Source organism: Ostrinia furnacalis, unplaced genomic scaffold (assembly GCF_004193835.3).
Source record: "Ostrinia furnacalis isolate ACB-3 unplaced genomic scaffold, ASM419383v2 OfSCF5588, whole genome shotgun sequence".
Lineage (NCBI taxonomy): Eukaryota > Metazoa > Arthropoda > Insecta > Lepidoptera > Crambidae > Ostrinia > Ostrinia furnacalis.
The window spans coordinates 2,028-29,781 of NW_021135827.1; the positions used below are offsets into that span (position 1 = coordinate 2,028).

Here is a 27,754-nt window from a genome sequence, read left to right on the forward strand (position 1 = left end):
GCACTGAATTTAATATTGTGTTAATTTGATTTGCGCAGTCAGAATCTACAGGTTGATCGCCAATAAAAACGAAACTAGTGAAGGCCAAGTTTTTCGAGAGAAAAGTAAACTGTCCTTGCATCAGTAACGAAATTGATCAGAACAAAAGTAGTTCTATGTTAATAAGACTATGTATTACCAAAACTACTTAAAAACAGTTTGATATTCCTAACCAGTTCAATACTGGTTTGTACAATTTTAGGCACTGGTGTAGGTAGCTTTTTTTAACTCAAGTCCTTTTTTCAGGTCTCACCTACGGGATATCCGGGACCGTTCAGTGCTGCGTCTATTTGAGTCGACAGACATCGGGGGTGGCGCGTTCCCGGGAGTCGTGGGTGTAGGTTCTGTGCCCATGCCTGCCGGAGCGGCCACCTGTTCTGGCCCTTCGAGCTGGGATCAGGTAACTATTACTATTGTGCTTTTAGTATCTCCTCACAGATGATGGAGATGTGCCTGTGTTCTGAACATTATTTAGGAGCAGGTAACACCGTGCCTACGTATAGAGTTGGCCTCAGCAGATATGAAGGCTTATAGTATATTATTATAACATCTGACAATGACAATAAAGTTGAGACACATGACAACTTTTTCATCAATCCACACTTGTCGACTGGTGCAGCCATATCACCTCACAGATGCTACAGACACATATCCCCACGCTCTACAGTTTAAATACATAAGTGAAGTCTTAATATAGGTTTCAGATTCAAATTTAGGTACTCGTACAAATATACACAAATGACCATTATAATTTATGTATAACCATCTGTCTCAAGCATTCCTAAATACAAGTACATTATTACAGGACTTTACAATGAGATTTAATTAGGATGAATGAGCGTGACAAATTCAGTGGGTGGATAATTTAGTTGCATCCTACTTTGCAGAACTGGTGTGTAATTTATAAGCAATATATTTTTTTAGAAGAAAACTACGAGTGTGATTACATATGAGTACCGTCTTACTCGTAGTGCTTTTTTGTCACCGAAACCGTCTTCATGAACTGCTGTTCTCTTGGAATTCATAAAATAATAGAAGTTCTTCTGCATGGAACTACTTAACTAATCGGAACAGAGCTCATTTACGTCTTAGTTATAAAGTTTATTGAGTAGAAATATTTAAAATTGAGTGTACTGAAAGGTAACTTGATATTAAAGATAAGATCAGTGCTTGAGCTGAGCGAAAACAAAACAGGGCAGCGCTGAGTACCTGCCTTTGAACGACTTGGCATTTGTCCGGCTGCTTCTTCAATTTCTCAAACGACGTTTATATTATGCACCGAGTACTAGGCAATTTCCCGAGAAAAACTAAGTTGATCATCCTTTCAAACTCGCTGTATAACTTTATTGTTTGGTAACCTGGATAAAAGATGGGTCACCAGGGACGTTGCAACCACACGATAGATAAGGACCTACAAATATTATAAATTTTTGTACAAAGTTAAAATATTTTACATAAAGATTAGCGACGTATTTCGAAATCACAAAGGTCCATCACTCAAAAGCATAGCTGCAACTTGACTTATACGAGCTGAAACATTTTGTGACTAAAGTTTTGCACAAAATACCATTTGCACTATTCCTTTTTACTTTATCTGTGATAAGTAAAAGATCACAAATTTAGATTTACTGAACCTGGATAGTATTTTGAAGAATATTAATGCTTAATCACTTATGAAATAATATTCAAATGGCAGAGGTAATATTGTGTACTTTGCATGGAAGTACTCCATTTTGTGTAACCGATAGAATGTTATTTTTAGGTACCAATCGAATTGAGTGCCTGTCAACATATAAGCCCTCATAAATTGTCCTTCAGCAGGCGTTACATGAAACCTAGTTTTTACCTACCATCCTACTTAAATTAAAGTGCCATGCAATTTACAACTCATTACAGTTGGAACATTTTGTTTAAATTTACTGCCAAATATGTCCTCAATTTCCAGTGATGGCGCTTGTTTGACTCCCTTTGTGCCTTTGCGATAGCGTCCTCGCACATCTCAGATGCAAGCTAACAAACAGTAGCTAGTTTCGAGATTAATTAACTCCGCCGTTTAATAGACAGTTTTCAGAAACGCGCAATATTAAGGCTGGGTTGCACCATCTTACTTTAACTTTGACAAACGTCAAAAATCTGTCAAACTCCATACAAAAAGCACCGGTTATCGTCATAGTTACCATTAAAGTTAGGTGGTGCAACTCACCGTAACACTTTATTTATTTTAAAACATTTGTTTGACTTATATTATAATTTTCGTTTGGTTGATGAATTGATGACATATAAGTAAACTCAATGGCAGGTAGGTATTATGCTAGGTGCTATTTTGACATAAATATTTGTAACTATGTATTTCGTACTGAGGATCACGATTTCATGTACCTAATTGTTTTAAAGTCAAGTTTTTCAGTTTCTAGTTGTCTAGTTTTTCTTATCGAAACTACGTTACAACGACTTTAACACCGTCGCAAAGTGGCTTCTTTGAAGGTATTACAACATCTAATATGAGTATAATATTTTTGCTTCTTATAACTATTAAAAATCAGACATCTCATATTTCTGAGCATTTAAAGTCATCTTCAGAATGAGAAGTGCTGCTTAATTTACGGTTTCAGTGGAATCTAAATGTCTTAACTATCAATTAAGCCACTTATGAATTTCTGAGCCTCTTAACTCGGTCGGTGTACCTACGAGTAACAGGTTGTAATTTAATATAGCCACTTGAAAACTTTTCTGTTAAAATCTTGTTAGATATCAACATGATGCTTATGATAGATTCTGCTTAAGCTGATAGACATGCTGTGTTGATAGCACGTCATCAGTCTTAAATTTCGTTGTAAAAAGTACCTATTGCAAGTACATAAGGTCCCTAAATTGATGTGTCGTCCTTTTCTAATGTTTATTATCCTCTTACAGGACCAGAACTACTTCAGCGAGCCCGAAATGGATTCCGAGTACCATCACCAACATGTACACAAGTCGAAGGTAAGTCTTGCTGAGTGGCGAAAATACAGGTAAGTAACTTCCTTATTTAATCTTGTATGTGAAGATCCTGCGCTGTCTTCGAAGCAGGTGACATTTCCAGATCAAATCTTCTTACAACTTTGATTGGTACAAGGTATAAAAAAGAGCAGTGTCTTGACATATAAAACAAGATTATTTATTTATTTTGGCTGATGTAAATATCGTATCATATTTTCTGTCGTATACATGTAGATAGACGTTTTAGCATGCGTGTATATCAATCAACCATCTTCCATGTAAGTTACATCTGTTCATATTGAAATAAAGAACTCGAAAAATTTTCAAGGGTTTATTTAAAAAAATATAAAAATGGTAACAAATGGTATTATCGTTACAATTCTAGGTCTTAAAGTGAAAAAGTAAGAATAAAAAGCGGCATTTAAAACATATCTTAGTTACTATAATAAATAACAACTAACTCGAATTACTCGCAATGGCAAGTTCCAAATCGAATGATAAAATGACTAATTTTACAAATAATGAGTGAAGTGAAGCATGCGCTTTAAAACTACCAGCCTGAACTTATTATAATTGTAATTCTAAAATACTTGTAATTTTCATCTATATGATAATGTTACAGTGGTAAAGTTAACAATTGGAGTTTGTCAACAAGTAAAGCTTGTGCTTATGGTCTAGCGGCTTAGTGGTCAGGTATTCCCTTAAGGGAAAACACCACTGCCTTTGTTCATTAAACTGCGCCACAATGAGGCGTTTGTACATCTAGAAATGGGACTATTCCATTTGCAGTTAAATGAGTATCTATTTATGTTTGTATGTCTGTACTTAACAAATTTTCTTTTGGAAAAATTCTAAAAAATACTAAATTACAATTTCACCAGTATCGTCAGTTATTGTGATCGTCCATGGAATAATCCCGATAATGTATCATGATAATTTTCTATTTTAAAACTACCCGTGCACAGACTAAACTAAAATGCCCTACAAATGGGTAGGCCCTTGTAGTAGTGAGCACCGCTGTACAACTTTTTTGGTGCAGTCCTCCAGGAGAGCACCAATGCTTTCTTGAAAGGCTCGGGGGCGCAGCCACTGCACACTTGCATAACTGCCTTTACTTCGGCTTCAGCTGGTTCTCTCTCGTCCACCTGAAATGATATTGTTTGTTTTAATTTTTTAACCTCGTCAGTTTTTAATTTTAGACTTTAGTTCGTGTTACAGTTTAGTCACTTACAGTTTGTTTCTGCAAATTCTGCACCGGCAGGTTTCCTACGACTCCGGCAAGACCATGCAGCAGAGATTCTTGGAACATAATATCTTCCTCTTGATCTTCCACCAGACCCGGGCTTAGAAGTGCTTCATCGACTATTGAACCATCTGATAGAGCTACTAAACCACGTTTGTCTTTTTTCCCTGAAAAGTAATGATTCAATTATTTTAGGATGATATAAAGAAGGATGACGTCTAGGTAATATTTTGTCGTAGTTATTTCCATACCTGCTTTTGTTCCATCGGCAAGCTCCTTTTCGGGGTTATCTCTTTTGTCTCTTTTCTTGGAGTCTCGTTTGAACAAGTTATGTGACACAGTGTCATCAATGTATTGGACGTTAGCAGGGTTCAGCAGAGATCCTGATAGCACGACACTAGTGCCTTTGGATGGTCCTATGGGCCGGGAAGGGAAGGTCTGCGGCTGTCTCATTTGCTGTACGGGCACCGGTATTTGTTGTGGAAGGTTCAGAGAGTTGTATTGATCTGCAGGAATCTGTTGCACACTGTTGACCAGTTGCTCGGACACTATTCTGTTTCCTAATTGACCGTTCACGTACTCTTGTTGAATTTGAAGACCGTTGGGTAGTTGTATAGGGATCATTTGCTGAGGTCCAACAAGGTTGAGGTTCTGAGGTCTTTGCAGCTGGCCACCCACGAGGAAGTTTCCATTACCCAGAGGAGTTGCCATCGGCGGCGGCGGCTCGGTCACAGGTTCGGTGGCAGCCTCAATGGGAGTGCCGTCGTGCTTGAAGTGGTGAGCATGGTGATGTTTGTGGTCTTTGTGTGCTTTTCCAGCGGTTAGGGCCACATGGTATATTTGCAGCATGGTTACTTCACCGATCAAACCAGGTTGTCCTGAAAAATTTGGTATAGATTGTAAATATCGGGAGAAGTCACAAGTTTCATAATAATATACCTTTTAAAATCTGGTGAGAGATTATAAAACGTTACGATACTTACTAGGTTTTGGCTCCAGTGGTGGATCTCTGTTGAACAGCTGTGACTGGTCCTGTCCGGTCACGGCTACTCCTCCGCCTTTGATTACATGTCCTACAAGCTGCAAATGAAAAACATAAATTACAAACGTGGCTTGCCTGTCCAAGTCTGTACAGAAGTATTTATTTTATGTGAAACAGCGACTGCAGCATACCTTGTAAAATTAACGTCACCGTGTCATGTAGCTTTTAATAAATATAACATTATTAATTATGAATACTCGACACTTATGAGGTAATACATCGAAGGGATGAAATTAAATTATGACATTTCTGCGACGCAAATAACTTTGTTACTGAAAATGTAAATACAATTTTAATTGGCAATATTTAATTACTTTTGAATAATTTATTATGAAATGCCATCTTTCCTGGATATATGCCTACATTTAAAATAAGATAATGTTTTTTTCATTTCCTGGTAGAGCGAGGGCTACAAATTCCAAAGATATAGTGTAAAGTTACTGTCAGGCGCTCAGCAAGACTATTTTAGCGTACACGTCAACCAATGCGAGGTTTTTCGAATTATGTTCGGAAGGACCTTTGCTTTCAATTTTATTTTACCTAATTGCCACCCCTTAACAGTTGTGAAATTAAATTTATCTTTGCATATAAATATCTTCATCTTACCCTATTATGGAAACCTCTGCCGACTCTCTCTGCGTTCACCCAAATCTGCCATTCGCCGGTCTTGCCGTTCCACGATTGGCAGGAGTGGTACCATCTGAAAGAATTCGTTTTCAATTAAAAGTTTGAATGGATTAGCCCTTCTGAACATGTTGTTATCTACGGCCACACTCAATTGGAACAAAACAGTAGGTAATTTAATTAAATCTGTTTTCTACGAAAGACGGGTGGGAGCGAGCTTAATAAACATTTAAATCGGTCATTGTGAAAGATGTAAGTACCTGTACTGTAAGTTTAATGTGTTTAGTTAGCTAATATAAAGATAATGTTCCCTAATATAATGAGATGCTTTATTATGTCCATAGAAAATAAGGCTGGGTTGCACCATCTTACTTTGACTTTAACAAACGTCAAAAATCTGTCAAACTCCATTCAAAATACACCGTTTATCGTTATAGTCACGGTTAAAGTTAGATGGTGCAACTCAGACTTAGTCTGTATTAACAGTGAAAGGATCTGTCAAATTACATAAATATTTTATATTAAATATCAGTCAATCAATACCCCCTCACGTGCATGCTATTTTACGGCAAGATGCGCCGCGTCAGCGTGACGTCGCTAATCACTTGAGGGGATTGATACTTTAATTTAGCTACGTATAATGTATTTTAAATGCAGCTGGAGTAGGAACTCGCTAAGACTGAAGATGCCACAAGCTGCAAAGCTAGCGGTTCTTCCTGTTAGAGTCAATCTATAAATGCATCGCCTTGATTGAATTGAATAACGGAAGTTTTACACGGAACTTCACTTTGATACATTATTCGCCTGAAAATCTTGGACGGTTGGGGTGGTTAATGTACTTATGTCTTATTGATCACTGCCTTTCTGAGCATTTGTGGGACGCTAATCAAATTTAAGCCCATCGACTTTGAAATTATAATAGAAAAGCAAAAGTTGTGTTTATTTGAACACCAATTTTACATTAACAATTGCAAATTGATCTTTCTTAGGCTGAGTTGCACCACCTAACTTTAACGGTAACTGTGAAGTTTAACCGGTCGTTTTTGTATAGAGTTTAACAGATTTTTGACGCATGTCAAAGTAAAAGTAAGATGGTGCAACCCAGCCTTAAAAGGCATAAGTTAATTGTCACGGCAAATTTAACTTTGGTGACCTAGCTGGACACAGGCCAGTTAGTCAATGTTCCATGAACAATATTAACGCTTTGTCACTAATTTGATTGAGTGAAACTGTATGAATTCATTTTCGTGCCGCTATATTTGCAACGCGCGTAACGTTAGGCAACGATACAATATGAAATGCAACACTTACAAAAACGTCGATTTACGCAAATCGTGCGCATTTGCTATTATGAATACATTTCTAGTCAATGAAGCGGTGTAAAAACGAAAGGCGTGGCTTCGTAGCTATTATTGCGTAAACATAATCTAAATGATGATTACTTTGTTTTCTGAATACATAAATATTAGGAAATCACCCATCCTATTGATTGTTTATTTAAAATAAACATTATGTGCCCGCATACAAGGTTGGAAATCCCATTAATGCACAGTCTATCTGTACCTGAGGGAAAATCCGTGAGACGTAATGTAGGTATTGAATATTCGGGACAGAAATAGAATATGCGGTTATTTGGGATGTACGTGAATCGGTGTGCATGCCTATTAGCAAGCCACATATGCTCAGGCATGGCATCAAGCAATGCTATTAGGAGTTAGATAATGTTCAGGATTACAAAATCGACAAGTATTTTTAAATATATTTTTATTTTTTAAGTACATACCTAGTACATCGATTTTAAGTTTCTCTAGTCGAGTCTTTTTCTCATAATATTATCATGCTAAGGAAGTCGAAGAGTAGGTTGCTCTTAAAATTGCCTACACTACATAGGTAGTCTATACTCAACACGTTACGCGTAGACATATCCATAGAAAGCGAAATGGCATGATCCGTTGCGCTTTGCCTCGTAATTTGACACTTTAGTGTTACAGTTCTCGTAATACAAAAGCAAGATATGTTGCTTGCTTGAATATCTTCTGTTGTAAAAAGAAAACACTAGGCGTGTGGACGACCTGTTTTGTTGTTGAAAATACTGTCATAACCCAGTGGCCGAGTTATAGAATTATAGGCGACAAAAATGTTCGCGACTCATAGTTTATTCGCACACGTGATGGCAGGCACAATTTGTCCAGAATTCTCGAGACGCTCGCACCACGTTCGTGTGGGTCTTAAAATGTAAAGAACGATATAAATAAATAGAAGAACCACTGGTTTCCCACATACATTTTACTATTTAATAGCCTCATGTATCATGATTGGATTTATCCGATATAATTTTCGTGATACTCCATCTAAATCAATGATTTAATGATTAGGATGAATTGGTCTACCAATTAGATATTACAAAGCTTAGTTTATACATAGTGACCGCATTCATAATCATTTCCGCAAAATGTGCCTCAATCTGCAGCCAGCGCGGTTAAAGCGACGTATAAAGTTACATAAACTGAATTAAGTAGAGTAGCTATTAATTCGACCTACGCGAGATTCTTTACTCATTAACGATTATGTATAAATACCTACTTAGTTAAAGTTAATTGATTGATATTATCTTCATTAATACATAATTTTGTGTAAACATGTAATTACATATGTATTTAGCTGTAATCAGCGAGCTCGAGTTCCAATTTTGTTTCTGTTAGCTAAGAAATTAGCCGAATTAATTTTATAATTCTGGTGGGATTTGTATGATAATAATTATAATTTAGATTTTATATATTTTCATTAGACATACTCGTAGTTAAATATTATTACTATTATCCTTTTTTTATAAAATTACGAAATGCCTACTTCAGTTAATATCCAATAACTTGTTTATTAATCAAAGCAGCAATTTCATAGGTAAGCACGTATTACGTATGTTGAAGTTGATAAATGTTTAAATTGCGGGCATATACATATTTCACCAACTCAATGAAGTTTGACATGCAAGGTGCTTAATTAATTACAGACCTGGATATTCACTATAAATCTTTAAAAAGTTTGCGTTTATTTTGTTATATATTTTTATTATATAAACAGCGGCGATCACAATAGATCGATAACGGTCGCAGTGATACTAGGACTTTATTGAACTAGAATAGCCGCTCAACACAAATAAAAATAATAATAATAGTATTTTAGTTTTTTTTTTTATAATTTACATTGTAAAAAAAATATTAAAAATAAGAAGGAAAATGAATAAAGAGATAATAATAATATATATTTTTCCATTTTAACCTATGGGGTCCAATGAATCACGATGAATGAATGCATTTTGAAGCGTAAATATGGGTGATGAATCGCGAAAATGTCAATAGCTTTTAATTGATGGATGGGTAACGGTATCCATCTTGCTAACGAACTATTGAATAAGAGAATAAAAATTGTATATTCAGGTATTGGTTTTCTTCGACTTTAGTTTTCAACTTTCACTTGAGTCTTAAAATATTGTAGTTACTTTAGATTCCCTGTAGAAGAAGACATACCAAAAATTAATTTAATCGATACCCTTTCAAATACTGATATGCTCTAATTTCAATTTACAAGTTGCCGATCTGTAATCCATTTATGGTCCTGAACTCCCGATGCAGTGGTAGGGTTAAGTGCTTAAAAGCCTTTTTGCAAAAATAAATGAGTTTTATGAGTTTTTAATCTCACTTGCAAAATTTAAAATTTCAGCTGATAGCTATCGGTGACAGCATAGCAAAAACTCGTACACGAATGTTACAATATAGGCCAGAGTTCGAGGATATATATCAAGATATATATCGGATATATATCCGATATATATCAAGCCGGTTTTGATGATATATATCAACTTTTAAAATTTGTTACTGTATTTGTACTTTTTGACATAAGATTTTTATTTTTTTAGTTGATTTTGCCGTATTTCAAAGATATTTTATGTTTTTGCTTTATTTGTCTGATTTTAAGTTTTAAAATCATTAAAAACATGTTTATGTAACACATATGCAATAGTATTAATGAATAATACAATAAAATAATACTATGGCTTTCATACAAAATTGATATATATCAAAGTTGATATATATCGGATATATATCATAAATATCCGATATTTTGATATTTATAATAAATATCGGATATTTTCGAACCCTGATATAGGCACAGCTAAACACATAGAGCGGTTACATTTCCTAGTGCATGTAATGTTTGATTGCATTACACGAATCATGATTTGTTGGATATTAAACCTCTGGGTCTCGAAGCTCGTGGCTTATTAAGATTGGTTGGTCTAAAATTAAAATTTGCAATCGCATGCAACTAGTTCGTACGATTGCATAAAACTGTGAAGAGATAATAATACCACGCTTCGTTTGACTCGCTCCGGCAATAAAATGTTTAATTTTATATACTTATAGGTACATTGCCTTCTTACTTTATACTCAATGGTACGAACTTTCAAAATGTATTTGTCTGGAGATCATTCACATTGATATTACAAAAGCCAAACAAAGTAAGTACCCACATACTTCTAAGATATTCGGAATTACCTTCGCTTTTCAGCATCAAAGGCTAATGATACCGAATAAGCTCAAGAACCCCCGTATGCTAGGAAAATATTTGTATTGGAAAGAGCTTTTCAGTATTTATTGGTTATTCCGGGAAAGTACTCGGGCTCGATGTAAACGTGTAATTAAAATTGTTTGATCGATTAGATCGGACGACGTCAATTCTTAGAAGTCTTGAAAGGGAGCTGGAAATTTAAAAATTATTCTCTTGTTTACATTCGTAATTTGGTTTGGTTAAAAAAGCTTGAATGAACCCTAGCTGAATGGGTGAGTTTAGATTTAGAATGTTTGTTTTGAGAAATAAAAAAAATGTCTTAAACCGTAATCAAAGAGAACTAAAATTCTATCAGTTCAACCAAAACGATGTTTTTTGTAATTATTTCGTATAATAAGTGCTCATGAGTATTCACACTAACCAAACAAACAAATTGAGATTCCGAGAAACATTAGTTTAAATTCAAGTAAATTATTATTATTTCTAAATACAATGTTAAATGTTATATTCCCTTGTTACATACAAGTTAATAGAAATATATATTTCAGGGTATTTGCTATAAGCCTCTGTTAAATTTTGCGTATTTATGAATGTGGTTATGAAAAATAAACCAATAAAAATAAAATGTTAACGTACTCGTATTCAAGTAAGGGAATATCAGACCTGCATCCATTGTATGCTTCGAAATTGATTTCAATATTGACCGTAACACTTTAATCCTCTTATTCATTTATGAAATAGCTTTTATTTAAATAATTTTGAGTACTCTTCATTTGTTTGATTGTTCGATACTTACCTATACATATTATGTATACTAGCTGTGCCTCTATGACTTCGTACGATCGCATTAGATATTAATTTCTCTCTATGCGTCTCTCAGTCAGCAGAGTATAGATTTGGAAAAGACACATAAGATGCCTACGTCATACAACTTCTTATGAGTTCACATTAGGTACATTAATTATAGTCTAATAGTCCACTCCAATCCACTGGTAAACATTATTTAATTACACATTTTTCTTATTCTAATCATTGTAAAGAATCACACTTTCTCGTCACTTTTTAAATGTGGTAGCTTATTGTTTACGGTACGACCGTACAATTACACTTACTTGTTTAATTTCAACGGGTAGTTAAGCCTGAAGAACGTTTGTCCGTGTACAGCCATGCTGAAGTAACTCGCTTCGTTCGTGTTCGAAATCCAAGCCAAAATCTCTTTAGGGTTGTCACTCACTGTGGAAAGAAAAAAAACAAGTTACTTATGGCCGTGTAAATTTTTGAAAGTTATAAATCGGTGTGATAAATCTGCTTACCATAAAAAAAAATATCAAAACTAGTATTTTTATCAACATTATATCTATTTAAAAAAAACAATAACCCTCCTTCTGGCGCAGTCGGGTAAAAGTAGTGAAATCAAATGTTAGATTTTTTCAAGATTATCACGATCAAAAGTCTAAAAGTTTGCTAGTTGATAACATAAATGAGTTCACATGTCCAATTTTCTAAAATAATGTTGCCTACCCTAACAATTCGATATCCTGTTCAGTGTGCCTACCATGAGTTTACGTTAGGTGTGCTCGCTAGCGACTGCGTAAAAAAATGACATTTAAATGTATGACATATTGTGCAGCGCCCCTAGCGGCTACTTTCAAGAAATAAAATCTTCATATAATTTTTTGACGTATTCGCTAGCGAGCTCACCTAACGTAAACTCATGGTAGGCACACAGGGCTACATAACGACTTATTTACGTATTTACGAAAAATACGCCGCGCCTATGCCCGAATAGTCAGGCGCCTGTTCATTTGTTTTTCCTGTTTTATGGCTTTCTGTCGTGCACAGCTCGCCGCAGTTCTCTTACTACCCTGAAAATTCACCTTTCTGTCCCCACCCAGTCACGAACCGCCTCTGCCATATGACTCAGCCCTCTTTTATATCTTTATAAATACTTTAAACGCGTTTTACATCTTTTGTATCGCTGTGCGAGCTATTGGTACGGCTTTCTGACCACGCTAGTCACCAACTTAGGTCCTTTAGGTCAGTTATGTAATAAGTATATCACGATCACGAATGTGTTTCACTCTCATTTCGTAAGTCGTGCGTGTCAATAAGTAGGGTAACGGAGCAGTAAGAACACCTCAGCCAGTTATCGTTCTGTGCTAAGTATAGATATTCAGAACTCACATGAGTTAGCAATATTATCTACGCTACATACGAGTACAGTACAAATCTGTGAGATTTAATTTCGATTAAATATCAATACCAAAATAATATCTCTTATTTATTTATTCACTAACATTTTCATTTTCTTAAGAAACATTTAAGTGTGTGAAAGCTAATTTACTATGCGCACAGGTAGGTATAATGCCTTGTAACACGACAATCAAGCCGCAAAGTTCAACAGTTTCGTACAATTAGTGTCACTTAGTGGGCAAGATTGGCACCTCGCCGAGTAAGAGCTTGAATGGTTGCTGAAGTTTTCGTAACTCTTAGTGGTATGTATAATATACATTGTACACACAATCAGTTTTATGGCTAAGTTTTAATGCCTATCCTAAAAACAACACGACCTATTCATACACCGCATACTAAACAATTTATTTTACGAGAATGTGTGTTCACACTATTATCTTTCAGATGCGTTTCCCATAAAAATGTCGTCAATGGGATAAAATCCGCTTCGAGTTCATCAATTCGGCCCAACACGATCAGTTAATTGGTCGGATACGTATTTTCCGACTGCGAGTAATAACGAAGTACCATACCAGAAAAAGCTGGCTACATGATATTCCAGTACGGTTCGAGAATGGTTGCATGAAGTTTTAAAACAATTATTTCAGTAACCTTAACACGTTTTCTTTCAAAACAAAGTATGATTCACTTTCAATATACAATTATAATTCAAGATTACCAAAATTGCAAACGCACTGAGCTTAGCGATATTAATCAAAATTATGAAAACCTTGCAACTACAAATATGTAAATAAATTACATTTACATGATCATTACACGTTTATCCTGTACAATGACGGGTTCTCATAAATAATAAGTAACTGATGTATTTCGATGTATCAGTCATCATCCCTCGTACAATTCTGTTTAAATCAGGCCATGGTGGCGTGTATTTAGTAACTAGAATATAAACATGCATATTTATCTATATTCTCGCAAAGATTTCATCAAAAATTCGCCAAAATGTCTGTATTAAATTCCCTAACAATTTATAATTAAGTGAAAACCACGAAGTATTCATTGTTTTAACTCTCAAAGTTAACTAAGTTTACCTGCCCGGTAGTTGCAAAGCTTGGAAGTTGCTCGTCTGACAGATAAGTCTGAGTTCGACTGGAAGCGCTGTAATACTTTAGGTTACTTAGCTGTACAACTTCCAAAGAAATTGCTGCGTCTGAGACAGGCATTTAAGGGCGTGAATAATTAACGTAGTCTTAGCCGTGTAGTTCAGGCGGAGTAGAATATTACAGGACCACACCTGCTGCTAGGTATTTCTTTACGAGATCGAATCAGAAATGAGGAGATCCGTAAAAGAACTAAGGTCGCTGACATAGCTCAACGGATTAGCAAGCTGAAGTGGCAATGGGCAGGGCATATAGTACGCAGAACTGACGGCCGATGGGGCAGCAAGGTTCTGGAATGGAGGCCACGTACGACGTCCACCACAAGGTGGACCGACGACCTCATAAAGGTAGCGGGAAGGCGCTGGATGCAGGCCGCCACCAACCGGCCATTGTGAAAATCATTGAGGGAGGCCTGTGTTCAGCAATGGACGTCCTATAGCTGAAATGATGATGATGATGACACCTGCTCTTCCCGTGGACCACTAAGAACAGGCCACCTCATGCATGAGGAGTATAGGGCAATTGCTCCTAGAGAGAAAGGACCGTTTTCCTGCAGTGGAGACTAAATGACCTGTGATGACGACTAACCTGCATACGAGAACAGCGGATGATCTGTGGAGTGATTATGGAACTTAGTCCACATGCACAGAGTAAACTCCTTGAGGTCGGGCAGGCTCTTCTCGTACTCCATGTACTGGTAATGCAACTCCTGGTTCATGGACACCTTGTACACACTGCAGGAGTCCGAGCCCTGGGACGGCGGAGCCATGTTGATCAGAGACAACTTGTTGCCGCCATACGGACTGGGTCGTCGGTTCAATATCTTGAGACTGCCACTGCAATGAATATTAATCGGTCAAGCCCTTAACGGACATTTTTCATTGTTTATAGACCTGAAGGTTTGGAATTGAATATGGTTCGAACTATATGCCCACTGCAATAAAAAGGGTTAACTAGATTTAGCATACACAGTTATTATATGTAGTACCTAAGTTAAATGTCCGCCGTTGCAATCGATCAGTGCGAACAAAGGATCGCTAAGTGTACATAATAATCTTCGGGCAGTGCAACATGTCAGGTGCCGGCCATTTGCAATATCAAGTTGACATGATATTAATAATAAGAAAGCAAAGTATTTAAAAATGCTTTTTAATAATTTCATGCTGTGCTATAAAATATTATTATAATTATTGAATTTACTGTGGGTCCAGTAAGAGTTATTGAGCTCACGATGTTTTAACAATTTATTGCTCTGTGCGTAAAATTCTCAGTATCGCAATACTTTATGACCGTAATTAATGTTGTCTAAATGAATCTGAACTAAGCCAATGGGTACCTGACAGGCATTATTTTACAGTACTTTGTGGGGCCACTTCAAATGTAATTGTGAGACGCAATTATTTTAAATCAAGCCCTTCGTCTGAAGTCATATATCTCAAACTAGCGTAGGTACGTTAAATTGCGGTATACTGTCACCGCACGATTTCAGAGAATTTAGCTATTCATTGTTTACATTCCTGTTTAATTCATATTGAGGTGTATTTGCGTTCAAACGAACCTTTGAAGCTGTAGTGCTTTGACGAAGGGAGTTTAACAGGTGGAATAGAAAACGCAAACACACATTATTTGGCGTGGGTTCATATCCTCTGTGGCTGTGTTGCCTCAGTGCAAAATCGCACGTAGTGTCGCTACACGTTCCAATATTTACCTTGGTTCTAAAGAGCGCTCAGCTGGTTTTACATAGGACGTGAATGATACACTGGACTCGGGGTGGATGGGTTGCCAGTCGTCTTCCCCCACGGCGAACCCTAGCAGGGCACACAACAATAGTATCCGCATATTCTGCAACAAACAAATCATACAAGCATTTAATTAATACGTCAGATATAATTGAAAAGCTTTCATAAAACCTCTATAAACAATAGCGCAAAAACATCAGTTAATTACATTGAGAGCTCAATCAGCAGAACAGCAACAAAGCATTTTATTTGAAAGTATAAATTCATTTATTTAAAATAATCTGTATCACGAATACCGGGTAAAAGGGAAATTTAACCCGATTCTGCCAATTATATAATTAATACAAGAAACTTCACAGGAAGTAAAAAACATAATAATTGAACTAAAAGCATTTCATTGCAACATTGCAAAAAGTTAACATGAAATACTGGTATCTATCGCTAATGGTTCCATTTCATTATAATTAATTGTGCTTGAGGTATTGATGCGATATCTGATTTGAGTTACGACCATTGTAAGTACACACTAACACTTTTAACACCGAATCTTAGTTTTGCCGACTTTAATAGCCAATCAATAACGCAACTAAGTACTCGTAGTAGTTTTATCGATTTTTTATTACAGTTACAAGTATATGTTAGTAAAATAACTTCGATACACTTTTACACAATTTTAACGTTTGCTAAAGTTCAAACTACTCGTATATTCTAATTTTACGCAACATTTTGGAAGCAAATGCCGAGCGTATTTGGCATACCTAGACATTCGTATATCGATTCTCTCAATTTTGGTATTGGTTTTGATACTGATGCATTTTATGCGTCGGTTTTAACTACTGTTCCTTTAGGGTAAACATTGTCTATAATTGAACTTGATGGTGCAACACCAGAAGACGTATTGCGAGAGATTCAACGTTTCCAAACGAACGTGAAAGTGGTTGATTTATTTTGAATACCACACTGTATAGTTGATTGCGTCTAACAGACATAGGCGTGGAAGAGAAAAGTGGTTAGTGTATAGGAAACTCCTCGGTTCCTGTGGCTGGTCGGACCGCTTATTACCACGGCAGTTCGGTCGGTTGTAAAAATAATAGTACGGCTGTGAAAAGAGGCGTCGGTATGTACTAGCAAAACTGCTAGAGGTACAAACAACGTAAATAATTGTCTTTGGTTGGTACTGCACTAGTTTAATGCTTGCTTAATGCTCAACGAGCTTACATTAATTGATACTGATGTAAGTTTTAATTGATTTTACATTTAAGAGTGTCAAGGAGAAATTGGAAAAGTACTACAGAACTCGATGAAATCCCCTTTAATGAATAGGAAAATTCCCGATGTCTCCTTCATTTACTATTCAGTGAATTGCTTGCGTACGTTTGTGAATAGCGATATTACAGATATTTTTATGGTACTATATTTATAAGGCAAACTCCATTTTTTCAATTAAGGTATTTGTATTTTCTTACTCTCTTAATATTGAGACATTGAACCAAATCAGAAACTGATTCTATATTTAACATTGAAAAATACTGTTAGGAATATTAGGATATTTATAGATAAGGCGAGAATAGATCTTGGTGTACAAAAAATCTGACAGCCTGTATTGTTACACGAGAGCGCAATGTCACTACAGGTATAATTATTGCGAATAAACAATACAATGACATGTTAAAGTAATTGAAATTGCTTGTTTTTGAATGTTTTTTATATTCATTCACACGCTAATTGATTCCTGCCTGTAACGTACAAAGTACAATACACATTATTCAAGTGCCCCAGTAATGTCGCCTGCTATTAGGGAATTAACATCAGCTGCCTTAATGAGGTACTTACATAAGAGTGCTTCATATCTCCTAACGGTCAGAATTATGGAATGAACATACGAGTAATATCTGGTATATTATTTATGCCGAGCATATTCTAGAAGCAAATGAACACGTCGTTATTACAAGCTTTTTATTACTTTCACATGTCTGGTGTCTGTCGTCAAATCTTGCAACTTAAAATTGACCCGCTTCCCGGTTTCCTATTGAGCTGAAATTTTGCATACATGTGTAAGTCTGATGACAATGCAATATTATGGTACCATTGAGCTGGTCTGATGATGGAGTCGGGAGGTGGCCATAGGAACTCCTAAACAAAACGGCGGAAACTCATCGAGTTTGGGTTCGTTGGATTTGTCTTTTCGAGCACTTTAGTGTTAGATAACGTCCAGGGTCCTGAGATTAAGATATAACTAAAAAGTGTAAAATAAAATTATAATAAAAATAAACTTTTTTAAAAACAAGCTTTTATTCTGAATTTCGAAAGCTTGTAGCGCAAACAGAGAAAAAGAGGAATAAATTCCATGCGCGATACAAACTTTCGAAATTCAGAATAAAAGCTTGTTTTTAAAAAAGTTTATTTTTATTATAATTTTATTTATTTGCCTGTCTGTAACTAATAATTTCTGAATTGTAAAGCAATATTTTAGGTGGTTAATAATTATATTATTTCCCGTGATTAGAATTGATGCTTCGTGTAATGGTCGCTTTACGTTCCGCTTCATCGAACGAAACCAATCCGAGGCCAAATTAGGGGCGGTATTCGAAAATTGTTTCCAATGTTGGATTAGTGCTGAACACCACTCCACCCCGGCTTTGTATTTTCTCTCCACAGTGTCATCGTGAACGTTTCAATGGCTGTGCGTAATTTCATTTTGAATAAATATTGATACCTACATAATGAATAGGGATGATGACTGAGTAATGAAATCGAAATTCTATTTAGTCCGTCAGACAGATAATAAAAAAAACTTGGACACATATTTTTTAATTTTTATTCATAATCGAGTCATTTTTGAGTAAAAAATCTACTCAAGCGTGACGTAACGCACAATTTCATCTCGATGTAGCATTGTTATTATTTAATTATGAAAGAAAATAAAAAATATAAGTCTAATATTTTCTAATTATCTGTCTGACGGACAAATAATTGAAATTTTGTCATCTAGCCTAATTAAATATTAGGAACGTATTCCCATTTGTCATCATTGACTGTTAAATTAAGTACCTACATGCGAACTCCACTATTTAAAGTATCACTCACACTTGTAGGCTTTTGTCCGATGTTTTTGATCAAATTGTCAATTACAAGTAGGTATATAATTAAATTATAATTGGATTTAAATTTTTTTTATATTCCACGTTATCATATTCATGTCGTATTCGTACAACGAATTGTATTTACATATTTAGTAACAAACAACTTATTGCTAGCTCTACTAAATTACAGGAGTCACCCACATTCTAGACCTGTATTGTGATGCCCACAAAACTTTATACATATCTATACTCTCACAGAATGTTGATACAATGGAAATAGTTTTATAACCAACTTCAGTAATAATATATTATAAATCAGTGGGCTAACTTGTATCTTTGTTAGAACACAGTTAGTGTAGGTAGGATATTATGGCCTCCGCAATTTATTGGAACATTGTATCCATAAATCAGTTCCGTAGTAAGCAAATAATTAATCCTGTAATTTGAAATTATTTGCTATTTAATTGATGTGTTTTATCGTAACTTCCTTTGTTAGGGAGCTTAGGATTTAGGATCTATCGTGGTAATAAACCTGTCGACGGCGGTACCCATGCCTCAGAACTAGATGTGAATGTTGCAAGAGTGCCTATTGCGGATATTATACTGACGGAATCATGTGTATACTGACGTAATCCATCGAGATGCTAGTAGTAGGGTACTCGACTATTTACCATACGGAATACAGCGCATACACATTGTTCTGCCCCTAAGCTAGGCGAATATCCTGTAGGTACGCGTACAAACGAAAGCCAATCTAAGCCAATCGATATCACTGGTCAACAGTGGTTTTAGTGCCAAGGAACTGTATATATTTTTTGATTGAGGACCTTATGCTGGTTGCTTTAGTAGCAAATTTGTTGATTTCCTACGTGTGGTTTTCTAGATGTTGACGTGTATAGAAAAATACAAAATTTCACCAAAATCAGCGTTTATAATATTTTGAAATGCTTAAAAACTTTATTTTCCACGACTTTTGTGAATGAGGTGTAATGGAACTATCACGTTACATCCTCTAGCAGTAATCAGCCATCATATACCGATCCCATCTGCCTTGGTACCTCTCTTTCAATGGTTTTTAGGTCTTGATAGCATCGCTCTCCCTATTCTTAGCTATAGCATGCTATAGTGACCCAAGATTCTCTGGGAATTGGTCAAGATGACTGTGGAGGTAGTGCTCTTTGATAAAAATTATGACATCCTGAGTCTTTAAGGCATGTCTCACAATTTCAGAGTAGTTACTGGACTAGTGATTTCCGAAAAAAAAAATTGTAATTTCAATTAACAAAATCTATGCAAATCGTTCCAAATAGTCCATCGAACTTAAGAAATCAGTATCTTTGATTAATATTGTTATTTATGGACCGTTAAAAATTACTTAATAAATTAAATAAAAAAAAAAATATGCTCAAACTAGGACTTTTTTTTGTTCTTTCCTCACTTTCTCCACTCTGAAATTCATGTTACGGCTTCTTTGACCATTGTAACATTGCCTTAAATGTTCACAGAAGATTATAAAAACAATTTTGGGTATCCACGGCTTAAATGCAACCACAATTTCCGACTTAAAGTAAGAAAAATAAGCACTTTTAATAAAATTTGCCTGAATTTTTGAACTTTTTAACTGTGTACACACCACCAATGTAACAGAAATACATTTTGATTATTGAGACAACTTTTTGGCAATGTAGACATGATATTAAAATAAATGCATTTATAAAAATGTACCGAGAACACTACAAACTGTGCAACCAAAGTACCAATTAAAGCTAAATTTTAAAATTGAGGGTAGATCCAAAACTACACGTAGGAAAAAAAAAGAAAAATATTTTTATTATTACTAATACACACCTAATAATAAACTATCAACAGAATCTCGGCACCATTTTCATTTTGATTTTTTGTTGACCAGTGTATTACTCAAACATACCCTGATTCAGAATCCGCTCGCCTATTCCGGCGATGGATGAAGGGAGTAATCAAGCAAACAAAAATATCACAGCGGCCCGAATATTTACCGAACTGGAGCGGTCAGACGCTGAAGTGAGCCCAACTTTTTAACGTAGACCGCTTAACCGTCGGTGTTTGAGAAATGTTTCGCAAATTAATTAAAACTTCATTTATACGTCTATAGGTCTACTTCACAAGTATGCAAATAACACCTCAATATTCCCATCAAGTTGGCAGCTGAGTACACAACTGATTTCGTATTATATGTCGTCGATTGTTTGAAATAATAATCTGAAATACAACTATTTTAATCATCAATCTCCAATATCGGTATTACGACTTGAAGATTATTGAAGCAGACTAGATAGCGATTCCCTGAAGACCAAATATTAAAATACATGCTACAATGTAACGATGTGACGGTATTAATTATTATGTTCTCTAGATGATTCTCTATATTTTGCAGGTGTTTAAATACATGGTGCATTCATTATTTTATTGACGCTCTGTTTACTTTCAATTACAGCAATAAGTCAATTCACATTTGGTAACATTTTTATTATGCCAGCTTTTATTCTTAACATCGTATACGTTAAGAAACGACGTATGCGTATTGCTTGTACAATTGTACAATCCACATACAGAGAGTTCCCAATTAGTTGTCTTCGCAAATTGTCCTCAATTAATTGTGATTAATATATTTTAAAATAAAATATTTGTTTTGGATATTCATAATTGCTAATGCGGAAAAGACTAGCACTTGGTAAGCTCATATTAAACTTAGAAAATGGCATAAGATATAACAGAAAACCGGCATCGACTTCCTTATTATTGAAGAATCTTTACATGGATAAACTCGTTGGTCGGAAATAATCCAGCAGAGATATTAAATTACCATTTTGTACATGATCAGCTATTATGATGAGAGAGTTTTGAGCTAATACTGTTAATGAATGATACTGATAATGATCAATCCTAGTTTCAACACGGTCAGCGCATTGGAATTCGACAAATGTTCATTGATCAGTCTGTTCATCATACGCGAATCGCTTGGCCGAATTTGGCACGCAATTCGCGCGGCTGTTTGTAATCTGCACCAGGTCTGTTCATCTCCGCGAGTTTACATTGAAAACAAAACACGCACGATGGCCCACCTACAGGATACTATTCGACAAGGCCTCACATACGAGCGAACATGACTCACGCACGAGTATTCTTGTGTATGATGGAAGAAAATAAAGAAAATGGTGTACTAAATACTGTGCAGTATTTAACTGCCTAAACAATAATAAAAACACAGTACTTTTTAGGTTGCCTTAAGACACTGAAAGGTAAATAAATAGTTAATATTATTCATGATAATTCATGCTAAATCATGTATTTCCTCCGCCATTTTCCGCAGTTTGGCACCTCACGTCTCATCATTTTACCGAAGTCAGCCCTATAGCTTCGGCGCAGTGCCGATCACTGACGTTTGTCAACAAAATGGTGCTTGACTCTTGAGACAGGCTAAATTACACCATATTGTTAATGACATTGAGCATTCATTTTTTTAAATACCTTCGCGAAGTAAAACTTCTGTACGTAGTACTTATTATTATTCTGTGTCTGCACAATAGCTGTAGCTCATCAAAGCATTTTACGGCGAAAAAATTTGATGAAACGGCTGAAACGATTGCGCTTTTCAGCTCATATTATACCCAATTGTATGGTTAGCAAGCCATAAATAAATATTTTATTACAAAATACATATTGAATATTTTAAAATTAAATACTTATATCGGATCTGATCAATTTAACCAGACTGATGGGATAGATTACATTGACAATATACTTGGCGGGCGTGATTAAATCTGCGAATACAATAGCTTTATCCAATCCTGTGCTTGTATGTACAGGACATTAAGGTATTGTACCGGCGATGTAATCCGAGGACCGCTCCGGTGTAATCATGAAGTGAACAGGGTTCCTGATTTACCTACGAAATCTGAAACGTTAATGGTTAAGACGAAGTCTGTTGTGATGGGTACGATAGGACGTGACTGAGAATTTGTATTTCCGTTACAGCTAAACTGTATTTGCCTGAGAATTTTCAAGAATCAGAGTCGGAGAACAGACTAATTTGCGGTTCTTTTTCTCGATACGGATTAAAATCTGGTGTAAGAAATATGAATATTTATAAGAAACAATCTTCTAATGGGTTTATTGATAAGAAATAAGGAAAGGTTCGCTTCAGTAACCCCAAGAGTTCTGAGAGTGGCATCTGGCTGTACCTCCTAGTAATAAGTTATGAGCTGGGAAATTATGTGGTTCACGTAGCATGGGCAAACTAGAGGCGTCGCAAAACTTTGGCCAAATGTGGATTATGGCCGGGGCGTTGGGCGTGGTCCGCACCTTGCTACGTTTTGCACACTTCGTTCCACTCTGTAATTGAATGGACACTATGTCCTAACTAATCAACACTTTGAAACACCTTTACCTATGCAAAAGGGCATATAATATATTCTTGAGGCCGTAACTTCACAGGAGTTCTGAGAGCGACGATGTGGCGTCTAAATTAGATTCCTGATAGGTTTATGTGAATTTGTAATAATGTTTTCTTGTAACGAAATATCAAGTAAATGTGCTTCATAAACAGAGTAGCTACTTTTTCAAAGGTGCTCTTAGTCATTGTGTAACAACAGTTACGTAAGTGAGGCATTATAATATCCGTAATTATTTCATGAAAACGGACAGTATTATTCAATCATATCTAGTTGTTCACTTAATTTATTTTACTGTATACAATTATATAGGAAGTAATAGAGATAAAATAAAGCATAACACATTTCGGTACTGCAGCGGCCATTAACAGATTAAGGATTAACGGACACCACGGACTGTGACGAACATTTAGCTACTCGTATTAACGCGGTAAAAGGTATCAAGTGTCTTTAGACACTGTACCTAATAGTAGAATTACGAACTTAAAAAGGTTTCATTAAATTATTGGAACTGAATTGTACTTTTATAGATAGTTACGAGTATACGGTATTCTGCTGGAATTTTTTCACACGGGTCGCTCTACTATTCAAATCTAACATCAAAAATGCATCCCTGATACGACTCTATCGTGACATTTGCTGACAAGACAATAATTAATTAACTCTTAATTACTACCTACGTAATTGACACTATTATCCTGGAACTGGACTTAATACACAGGTGCATTAATAACCGGGAACAATTAATTGATTCCCGGTAAACTAACTGTTGTCCCTCAGAAGACATGCAATAATTGGATGGTCTGCCATACATAGATATCTACGATAATAATATGCATTTGAGGGTAGTGTGACAATCGTTACTCAATAATACCTGTTATAATACTATGTAATTTTATAAAGATGATATATAATATAGGTAATAACTTCGGACTTCAGAATATTAATGCTCATTACATTAATTTCTGCTCAGGATTTGAACCCACAGGAGTGTTGTAGTAAAACACTTGAGCAAGCAGCTGTCAACCAAATTAGATGTAACAGCTAATGTATGAACGGTAATCAGTAAGTCACGCAACTGGCAATAAAACGCGACGTTCACGTAAATGTAAATAGCTTATGAGCCAAAGCACACGATACGCTGCGTCGTCTTACATAGAAAAATCTGAGGCATACACGAGCGTTGCGGCGCCGCAACGCATCGTGTGCTTTGGCTCTAAGTAGAGTAACTGAAATGTGGGCTACTGGGATAGCGGACGCCTTTCCATCGGCCGTTCAACTAACACGCAATGACAGACGTGTTACGTGATTCGGCATCGCCGGTAGCTAATATCGTATGCATCGAAATTGTAATACCATTTGATTGTTAGGTTGTAGATCATTGTTTGTTGTAAGTGTGTATAAGATAATATACATAGAGGTATTTGTGTAGTTTTAATAAGTGCTATACGATTCTCATAATGAGGCTATTTATATGCAAAATCAAGATAAAAAAAGAATCGTAATCAAACAAACGATTACTTTTCCAAGCAATATAATGTTTCTTAGTTCATTAAAATTGAAACAACAAACATTTTCTTATTGTTCCAATTCTCGCTATTGGTAAGTATGCGCAAGAGCGCCTGTGATTAAGTGAAATTATTATGTGCGCTCGCGCGCCTTACGTAACGACTCGTCTTCCGGCTGCACTGGGTGGCCACGATGAAACCGTTCGCACTTTCCATATAGGTACCGTTTTTACACCTTTGCTCACTTTTGATTTCCATCTACCGTTTATTTAGAGCTGAGTTCACGCTTTAAAATTTTACCTGCAGAATCCACATCAGAGTCCATTAGACTTGTTTGCTTCGGAGTGCCTAATCTAATTCGCTCGGTCCGTCTCTGTTCGCAAATCAAATCGCAGTAGGTGCCCATCCGGTTATCCGCTGGCTACATCCTATCTGTTACCCTGCACTGCCGGGTATAATTACGGCTATCCGAGCCGATAATCATTAGGGTCCCCTTTCGACCCAACAGGCATCCAATATAATTAGTATTTAATGTACAACTTGGTGACATGTACAGTTATTAGCTTCACTATTCGAGCTTTGGACTATCGGAAATACTGTCACACTGGAACTAGTAATTACTGACGCCTCGTTAGAATTTTGGTTGGTAATTGAATAGTAAACAAAGCTTTGATTTTATAGTTTGAATAAATACTTAATAAAGGTTTATAAATAGAAAATATGAGGAGTGTCTGGGGAAGGTAAGGAAAATTCCAGAAACATCTTACACTGGAAAATGGGACTGTAGGTGTGACGACACTCGTAATAATGTATGCTACGTATTTTTGCCAAAACAAACAAGACGAAAAGCGCAAATGATAAAAGCCTTCTGACGTCTGTTGATACAGTTATTAATGCATCTCAACTGCGTCTCTACATCTCTAAGGCCTTTTTAAAAATAGCTTCTACTATATCAGTTTCTTGAAAACGTTAATTATGTGCACTTCGTAGCTTTATTGCTAATTAGTTCAGCGTTGAAAAGTATTGAGAGTTTATTATTTAAAAATAGAACGCAAAAGTATTCTACTTTTTATTTTCATCTAGGATGATGGTATTCCTAAATAAAGGTCTATCAATAAGTAGATTGTCTTTTGAAAGAAAGAAAATATATTTATTTGGTACTAAAAATAGAATGATACACATTGACAATATAAAGCAAAAATAATAAAATTGTTGTTACTAAATTTGTCTCTGCTCAGTTTTCGAGATGTTATTAATAATACAGACTAGTAAACGTGTCTCTTGAGATTTACCTTTGAGAAATTGAAACCTTGCTATTATCGCATCGTTTTCGTCCATTATTATTATATTATTCTTTTACAAGTTTCTTTTTAAGAAAGAAATACGTGATATTTTTGCCAATAAAATAACATCTATTAATAGCTTAACGTCAATTAAGGATTAATGTTTATTGTTTTCTAAAATGACACCCACAATGTTGTTTAGTCTATCGAAGACGTCTATCGAAATGTGTTTTTGAAAAGCTTTCGCCTGAGAAGTCTTCTGCCAACTTGAATTAATAGAGCTGTAACCGATTCGACGCGCTTCAGTTTCGCGGAGTTGTTCAAACAACCTTTGCGCGTGTCAAAGCCAGTAATTAACTCTCGGGTGTTGCTCCTTTTTGTCCAGGATGTTATGAATGCAATTAAAAAGTATTCCAATCACATGTGAATCTCCATCAAATGAAGACAACTTAGATGAGTTTACTTTGAAATTCCAAACATAGACACTTGTCAACATTGAAGACATTTTCCCAAAAGATAAACAGAACGTGTAGCAGTGATATTGATTTCGGATATTCGTGTATGTTTTGCAATGATAATCGCAGTTAAAAACTACTAGTGTTGCGATGCAATGAAATCATTTAGATTACAAAATTACTCAATGTGTTTATGTAAGAAGTGTGAACACGGTTTATTTATTTAAAATTATGTACTTATGAATAAAACGAAGGCAACGAAACTAGTATTGAACTATAAGGTAATATAAATCTATGCGTGCATAAGCCTACTTGTGATTAATTAAAAGTAGACAGTTTAATATGCCTACATTCTTCTTGACGCAAAGTGTTGTATTAATTAATAATCTGATTAACTGCGAGTACTTATTTCATAATGTGCGCAAAATGCTTTTCGCTCTTTTATGTTTACTTAATCAATAACATGAAACCGAAAAATTATGATCATGTCATCATCAAACAATTTTTTATTTGACCTTTGTACGTGTTATAACCAATACTTACTACTAGAGCCTTTTAAGATATTCTCTAAAAAACTTTAGCCGATTATTAGATCAAAGACTAGTTTTGTTTAAAATACTTGCGAGAAGATGTAATAAAAGTATTAACCGTGAATCAAAGATAATCTGATTTTATTCTGCAATCTTGATAATGAATTCAAAAGGACTTAAAGCATTTACATTTTTTCCTGGCGGCTCTTGATGAATGCTTAACTCGTTCAAAGCCGGTTTCGTTGATATCAGATTCAATTAAATGTTGAACTCACTTTCGTTTGAGTTGCGAGATACTTTTTCTAGGTTTATTTTATGTTTTCCGCTGTTATTTCTGTTTGCGCGGATTTTTTTCCGACGCGAACTGTAACTGAAATGTCAATTCATTGTTTGGTCCAGGATGTGATCGGGAGCTTTGTGCTTGGCGTTTTGTTACTAAAATAGCGTGAATTGTAAATCGGTTCAGTGCAAAAAAAAAGATCAGCCGCAACAAAAAGTGTTAGCGTTTATTTTTGAGTTGATTCATAATACGTACGGTATGAATAGAAGAATTTAAAATAAGCACTTTTGTTTGTTGAACTGCTTTTCTTCAATTAATGAGAAATATTTCTTCCTATGTAACTATTGTTAATCCTACTAATTGTTTTATATATCTACCACTATTGCTTTGACACTTATTTACAATTCGCCAAGCCAAATTGAAATCGCGATGCGTACGTTTAACATGCAGCAAGCACAACTATACTTAGCACATGTTCACAACACTTACTATGTAAGAAGCGTCTTCAGACGGCGCGCGCACAGACACAGACTGCGCTGGCGCACAGCGGGCTGCGCTCAGGCGGCACCCCACTCGCGACCCTCCCATCCTACCACC

The 27,754-nt window shown here is 35.6% G+C and overlaps 2 protein-coding genes across 4 annotated transcripts in view; one reads left to right on the forward strand and one right to left on the reverse strand.

The window, feature by feature from the left end:
• Positions 1 to 291: 291 nt before the first annotated feature.
• LOC114361335 (coiled-coil domain-containing protein AGAP005037) overlaps positions 292 to 27,754 on the forward strand; it is a 67,158-nt gene continuing 39,695 nt past the window's right edge. For all 3 annotated transcript variants that reach the window (XM_028316331.1, XM_028316333.1, XM_028316332.1), the window contains exons 1-2: positions 292 to 439; positions 2,953 to 3,021. In XM_028316331.1, coding sequence (XP_028172132.1) covers positions 392 to 439; positions 2,953 to 3,021 — 117 coding nt within the window. In that variant the 5' untranslated portion in view covers positions 292 to 391. The remainder of the gene's footprint in view (positions 440 to 2,952; positions 3,022 to 27,754) is intronic.
• Positions 3,815 to 27,686, reverse strand: LOC114361337 (pentraxin-related protein b6). Its single transcript, XM_028316334.1, has 9 exons — positions 27,647 to 27,686; positions 15,558 to 15,691; positions 14,438 to 14,685; positions 11,609 to 11,729; positions 5,910 to 6,003; positions 5,245 to 5,341; positions 4,513 to 5,139; positions 4,250 to 4,428; positions 3,815 to 4,163 (listed from the first exon to the last, which is right to left on the reverse strand). The coding sequence occupies exons 2-9, from the start codon at positions 15,686 to 15,688 to the stop codon at positions 3,990 to 3,992; spliced, it is 1,671 nt and encodes a 556-aa protein (XP_028172135.1). The 5' UTR covers positions 15,689 to 15,691; positions 27,647 to 27,686; the 3' UTR covers positions 3,815 to 3,989.